The sequence below is a fragment of the Rhinichthys klamathensis genome, unplaced genomic scaffold (assembly GCF_029890125.1).
Source record: "Rhinichthys klamathensis goyatoka isolate OS25496 unplaced genomic scaffold, OSU_Roscu_1.1 h1tg000301l_1, whole genome shotgun sequence".
NCBI classification, from domain to species: Eukaryota; Metazoa; Chordata; class Actinopteri; order Cypriniformes; family Leuciscidae; genus Rhinichthys; species Rhinichthys klamathensis.
In genome coordinates, this window is record NW_026606820.1 from 3,526,669 (window position 1) to 3,533,415 (window position 6,747).

At 42.4% G+C, this 6,747-nt stretch overlaps 1 protein-coding gene across 2 annotated transcripts; it reads left to right on the top strand.

Moving 5' to 3' along the window:
• Positions 1-3,810: 3,810 nt before the first annotated feature.
• Positions 3,811-6,452, top strand: LOC130103971 (uncharacterized). 2 transcript variants are annotated; one of them, XM_056270335.1, is made up of 9 exons: positions 3,811-3,942; positions 4,109-4,199; positions 4,424-4,540; positions 4,672-4,747; positions 4,823-5,074; positions 5,371-5,542; positions 5,678-5,826; positions 5,934-6,001; positions 6,152-6,452. In XM_056270335.1, exons 1-9 carry the CDS (start codon positions 3,908-3,910, stop codon positions 6,167-6,169), a joined length of 978 nt encoding a protein of 325 aa, XP_056126310.1. In that variant the 5' UTR covers positions 3,811-3,907; the 3' UTR covers positions 6,170-6,452. The 2 variants fall into 2 exon arrangements, with proteins under 2 accessions (XP_056126310.1, XP_056126309.1); XM_056270334.1 differs by lacking the exon at positions 6,152-6,452 and having other exon boundaries at positions 5,934-6,139.
• The last annotated feature ends 295 nt before the right edge of the window (positions 6,453-6,747 follow it).

The following is a 6,747-nucleotide window of genomic DNA, read 5'->3' on the forward strand; positions in this document are numbered from 1 at the left end:
GATCGCTATCTGCCCCAAACTGTTCATTATCCACGTGCTGCTGCTATTGTTGTTGTCTTTGGATACAGGAAGAAGAATCGTAAATGACGCATAGTGCGTCTTAAGGTTGTCCGTACGTCTAGACGCTAACCGTGCGTCGCCATTTACATCGGGATATTGCAATTCCATGTATATAGGAGAAACACTCTCTGCTCACGCATGTAAACGGGTTATTCCTAATGTTTCAGAAACCCGAATAGTGACCTTAACCCGACCATAACCCGAAAATTGGCTGCATGTAAACGTAGTCACTGAATCATTCCTTCAACCGATTTGTGCAAAACCACTGATTGATTCAGAAAAGAAGTGAGTGGCTAAATTTGGAAAAGCACACTACCATACAACTCTTACTTTTCTGACATACTTTACATGGCAGAAATAATAAAAATACCATGACACCTATGCCATTCCAAATTCAGCCACTTACTTAAAGTGAGTCACATCATTCCCTTAAATGATTTGTTCAAAAACACTGAGTCATCCAGGAACTAATCACTGCTACTGTGTTTTGATGGGGCAAAAATAGACAAGTAATTGGCTATATTGGCCCTCATTTATCATTCTTGCAAAGAAACGGGCGTATACGTTGGCGTAAGATTATGCTTACACTCCTCTCTCACCGCCTGATTTATGAAGCTGTGCGTACCTTTGAAATCCAGGTGTACGCAATACCTGCCCTAAATGCCGCGGCTGAAAACGATATCGTCATTAGAATAACACGCCTCTATATATTCAAGTCTCCGCTTCCCCCACGCCCTCATTTTAGGCCATGGACACACGGAAGACGGCAAAGAAGAGAAACTTCTCCGACGTGGAGCCGAAATGACTAACACAGTCTCATCCCAAGACGTCATATGACTGACGCTTTTGACCATACGTCAACATCCGACGTTTTAGGGTACCCTTTAACCTCTTAAAGGCCATGGTGCAGGTTTTTTTTTTTTTTCTTTTTTGGTAATTTTCTAGTTGGTAATAAACATTTAAACAGTTATCCATTGTATTTGATGTTGTAGGGTACTCAAAAATTAAAATATAATACGGCAAAGTAGGTGATATGTTAGCATTTAGCTACAGCTTAGCGCTGATTCTTATTTCTCCCACAATGCAATCCATGACGTCACATGAGGTACTCGCTGACTGTTGGACGACAGACGAAAGCCCGCGGCCCGCCTTACCATTGAGGGAGAGTGATACGAGGAGTAGCTAGCTAGTGAAAGAGTGACAGTGACAGATTTATAAGTAAAGAAAGATAGATAACGATAGATAGGTAGATAGATAGATAGATAGATAGATAGATAGATAGATAGATAGATAGATAGATAGATAGATAGATAGATAGATAGGCATAGCATATATAGTGAGAGATAGCATAGCATAACAGATAGCTTAGAGATAGATAAAGAGTAGATCATAAATAAGTCAAAATGGTTTATTACTGTGTTTGTGGCGGGTGCAAGAACTCCAGCAAAACTGGACATAGGGTCCATTCCTTCCCCAAGGACAAAGCGATCTTCCGAAGCTGGGTGCAGTTTGTGAAGATTAGGCGGGCAGATTTTTCAGCGAGCTCTGTCACCGCCTACTCGAGAATATGTAGCGCGCATTTCAAAGAGGAGGATTACAATTCAGGGGATGCCAAGATGGTCTCACTTGGTCTAAAGAGTGAGAGAAGTGCTAAATTACTTCCTACCGCCGTGCCGTCTGTGAACGCAAACCTCTCTGCTTGCCCTGTCCCGAGGTCGAGAGACACCGCCTGCCGCAAGCGACAAATTGCCACGGTAAGCATCATGCTAACGTTAATGTTTACAAGCTGCGTGTTAGCTAGCTCTGTGTGTATTTTGTATACCGTGCTCCCTTTGACACAGCCTCCACTAATTTACAAGCACGATCACTCTGACATTAGAAGAGCATATTTCGTGATTCGCGAATAAAAATTAGAATAATAACAAAATTGCCCTGAGGTAAAAGTCCATATAATCATGAGTGTTTGGATCAGATCAAGCGGCTTTCGCAATGGTGTGTTCGCGTTTTGTTTTTTGACTGCTACGGTTCTCTTTCACATATATTTGACCGTGACCGTGTCGCCAGGGCTGTAGTGAAGGCTAAACGCAAGTAAAACATTTAGTATCGCATATCTGGGTCCACTGTACTGTAATCTAAGTCAGTGGTTCCCAAACTTTTTTCTCTTGTGTAGCCTCTTAGCATTTTTCTCACCCACTCGCACTGTTTTGATTTTGGTACGGCTGTGCCATAGGTTATTGTTTCAACTGGGACACTAACGTTAGTTGTAGCACACACGTCCCATTTTATCGATGGACTTATGAAATGACTGGGAATATTTACTTATCTTCTTGGAATTTCAAAGATAAGTAAATAATTCTCAGTACTTCCAAGTTGAAAATAAATGATTAAATGTTTAATGTGCTCCTGCAATGTGCTTGTGCACCCAATGTGCTTGCGAATCACTTCTAAGTATTCATAGTATACCCACCTCTTATTTCACCACTACACCCTTGCATTTTGCTGACCCTTTTTCATATTTGTTTTTGCAAGATGTTGATAGACGCCTCACAGCAGGAGACTGTGGGCAGTGTAGACATTGTGGAGAGTGTCGATACTGGGGATCAGCCCTTGCCCTCCTCCACTTCTGACTCTGGGACACAGTGTTCTTTGAAGCCCCCCCGATGGTCTCACGGTAAAACTTGGGTATTTTGAAGGGGTAGATATTATCATATAGTCTAAAACATTGCCAGTATCTATGCAATCAGAACATTTCCATACACATTGATTAAATTAATACATAGCCTACACCAAAAAACATAGCCGTTTAGATTTGCCATGATTGTCACATGTTTGGGTGTTTACTGCCTCTCCACAGCTGTGCAGGTTAACCTGAAGCCCAAGATGGTCAGTGTGGGCACACAGACATCATTCTGCCCACAAACCTCCACTCCCCTCGCTAGTCCTGAACAGACAGATGAAGATGATGATAATGCCTCTGTCATCAGTGACTTATCATGGGTGCCCGAAGAGCCGATGCATGAGGAGGACTTGTTTGATGAGCCACCTTACACGTGTGACCCCCACCACAAGTGAGATCATTTAAAACCAACATAGACTATTTTGAATGCTCATTTTTGTGTACTGTAGCTTTGGTAGTTTGAATGACCCCCCCAACCATTTTGTTGTTGTTGTAGTGGCATTGACAAATTCATTGTTTGCCAAGAGGAGCTGATGTGCCTTTTTGACATCTGTCCGGTCTGTTGTGAGAGGTCAGATAGGAGCATCGTGCAGCAGGAAGGAACTTTTCTAAAGATCAAGCAGGTATGGTTTTGTTTACGCAGCAGGCCATCTGATTAGAAAATCAGAATATCTAATTACAATCTGATAGCTCTGACTGTTTTGCCAGTTAATTTACAATGTATGTACGAGGCTGGCTTTAGTCTATTGGTTTGTGATGGCATCATATTTGAGTGTTATACTGTATTGGTCATGTGTGTTTCATTGAAAACATGAAATCTTTGACCAGTAATGTACAGTACTTAATCTATATTGAATCCTGATATACTGTTGATTACTCTTTTTTTTTTTTTTTTGACATATCCAGGTCTGTGCATCATGTGGCTACCACCGATTCTGGCAAAACCAGCCAATGCTCCACAGGAACATGCCAACCTGCAACCTCCTGTTAAGCGGGGCCATTCATTTCACTGGATGTTTGGCCACCCAGACATTAAGAATGTTGACTCTGTTTGGCCTACAGTGCATCAGTGCGAGCAGTTACTTTCGCCATCAGCGCCGCTACACCATCCCAGTAATCGTTCAGGCCTGGCAAAACGATCAAGCGAAGAATTTTAGTGACCTACGGGCAATGGATGGTGGGCTAGTTCTTGCTGGTGACTGCAGGTAAACCAGTGTGAGAGCTCATAGACCAGTTGCACATTTTGATTTTGTTATTTGTTATCCTGTAGGGTGGCTTTATTTGGCATTTGCAGATGACATGGTGGATGGTCTTTACAGACCTTGGTTATTAAAAACTTGAAACCTAATTCAAATTTGTAATTAATTACAGGTCAGATTCTCCTGGGCACTGCGCAAAGTATGGATCCTACTCTCTGATCGAGGACAGAGTGAACAAGGTGGTGGATGTTCAGCTTGTTCAGGTAAACCTGATGTTATTAGACAAAGAAATGAACTCTGCAATTTAGTAAACTGATTGTATATTAATATAACATCTTTCCACTAGTACAACGATGCTTAGAGCTTTGTGTATTGCCTAACTAGAGTACAGTGTATTGTAATGCTTGGACCAGCAACGCGTCGGTTCATTCACGCCTCCTTCAACAACAGCAGCATTCTACACTTACACTGTTATGTCATGTTGCAGAGCTCAGAGGTCCCCAACAGCTCATGGTGTGAGCTTGAAGGGCTCAAGCGCAGTGTTGGCCTGCTGAGGGGAAAGGACCTGCATTTGGCAACGCTGATCACGGACCGTCATCGCCAGGTATTTACAATAAAATTGCAGTATAGAATGTAAATATCTGAATTGCACTGAAGCTGGATGTTTGTGGTTTGGTGATGCACTGAGGGCCACACAGGTCAATCATCCACAAAAGCTTTTTTATTTCTCCTTAGGTTGCCAAATGGGTGAGAGAGGAGCTGTGCCCTGAAGGGACACAGCATTATTTTGATGTGTGGCACATTGCCAAAAGTATGTATCCATTGTTGGAACCTTGAAGCAGTTTTTGTTAGTGCATATCAATTAATACCATTTGTTCTAAAACAGGTCTGGGGAAGGCCTTGGATGCAGCTTCAAAAGAGTGTGACCAACTACAGCTGTGGAGGCCTGCTATAGTGAATCACCTCTATTGGACTGCAGCCTCAACCCCAGACGGCAACCCAGCAGTCATGGAGGCTAAATGGAAAAGTTTAGTCAACCACATCCAGGACATCCATGACCATGACACCCCTGCCTTCTCCAGTTGTGCCCATGGCCCTCTAGACGGGGATCAGCGCAACAAAGAGTGGCTGGACCCAGGTACAGCACACACAGCATGTGGTATTATGTACGCTCTAAAGTTTTGTTGTATTTGATGTCTGAGTGCTTTGACGTGACCTATGATAATTAAATTATTATTTCATTCCCTGGCAATCTCATAACATTCTGTTTACTGTTTATGTTTGCTATAATTCATATGCAGGACCATTTCATGTGTTTCCATTAAAAAAATGTTTTTTTTTGTCTGAATCTATCTTCTTGTCTATTTATACGTTTTCCATCTGTGTGTGTGTCTGTCTGTCTGCCTCCCTGCCTACCTGTCTTGGTCTTTGCAGGCTCATTGGCAGCAGTAAAGTTGGAGAACATAATCGCGAGGACAGCCTTACTGAAAGATGTTCGACAGCTGTCTCCACAGCACCAGACCTTCTCCCTTGAGGCTTACCACTCCCTCATCTTGCACTTCGCGCCCAAGCACACAGGGTTTTCATACCTTGGGATGTATAGCAGGTCAGTGCTATCCAATGGAATAATACAGCCAATTATTATGCCTTTTATAGTAATAATAGTACCTATTATCATGCCTAGTATTTTGTCATACATAAACCAAGTTTCAAAATATTTCTCAAATGTGTTATTTTGTAGGCTTCTCTTAGCGGCGCTGCATTATAATCACAATGCCAACCGGGAGACAGCACGGAGAAGTGATGGGACGGAGAAGTACTGCGTGCGGTATCCGCGCTTCAGAAAAGGTGCCCATGTGGTGCGTCCCATCAAAGAGGCAGCCTCATACGGTAAGCAGTGTCATGCAGTTCTATCATATTTTGAGATGGCTCACGAGACATCTGTGATCACTGGCAATGATCTTTATTAAGTATTATTATTATTATTATGTCTGGAGGTTATGCAACATCATTGATGAAGGCCCTTCAGGAAAGCTACACCCATTCACCTGCAGCTCTTCGAGAGGTTAGCGCTAATTTGTCCTCCGATGCACCCGCCCCCATCGCCAAATCCTTTGAACAGGTTCCTAAGGAAGAGGCCGTCAGCCTCTTCCTAGCCCGGCAGTCACGCTACAAGAGAACCTAAATTCACATTATTATTTTTTTTTTTTCACAGACAATTCCAATGATTTAGTTGTAAGTATTTATTTTAGTAAGTATTTATTTAGTTATCTTCTTTCCTTCTGTCCCTGTCATCTCATTTGGTGGTGGTTTCCTGTATTCTGCATGTTTTGTTTTTTCTTTGTGTGCTGTTGCTTTGGTTTTACTTTGCACTAAATCATTACATTTTTTTCGTCTTTGTAAGTGGCATTAATTGTCGCTGTACCCCATTCACGGGGTCCTGCATGCTGCATGTCTGCTCCTCTGTCTGTTATTTGCATGAAATGTGTTGTATGTAATTCAAAATAATTTACCAATCATTTTACCTGTGCCTTGTCAACATCTGTGTGCGGTGTTGTCTGGGCTCACTGTGTGTCAGCTTGATGTGCTTTTGCATGTATCACTGCATATGCATTCATGAAAGAGTGTGTGTGTGTGTGTGACTGTGTGTGTGCGCGTGCGTGTGTGTAAGTGAGTGTGAGTGAGTACGAGAACCATCAGTTGACCCTCAGGTAAGACCACACTTTTGCAGGCATCTGAGAAATATAGCCAAGATTCGACCATTTGTGTCTTTGTTCAGTAATCTTTGTCCTTGTTCAATAAATGTTTAGT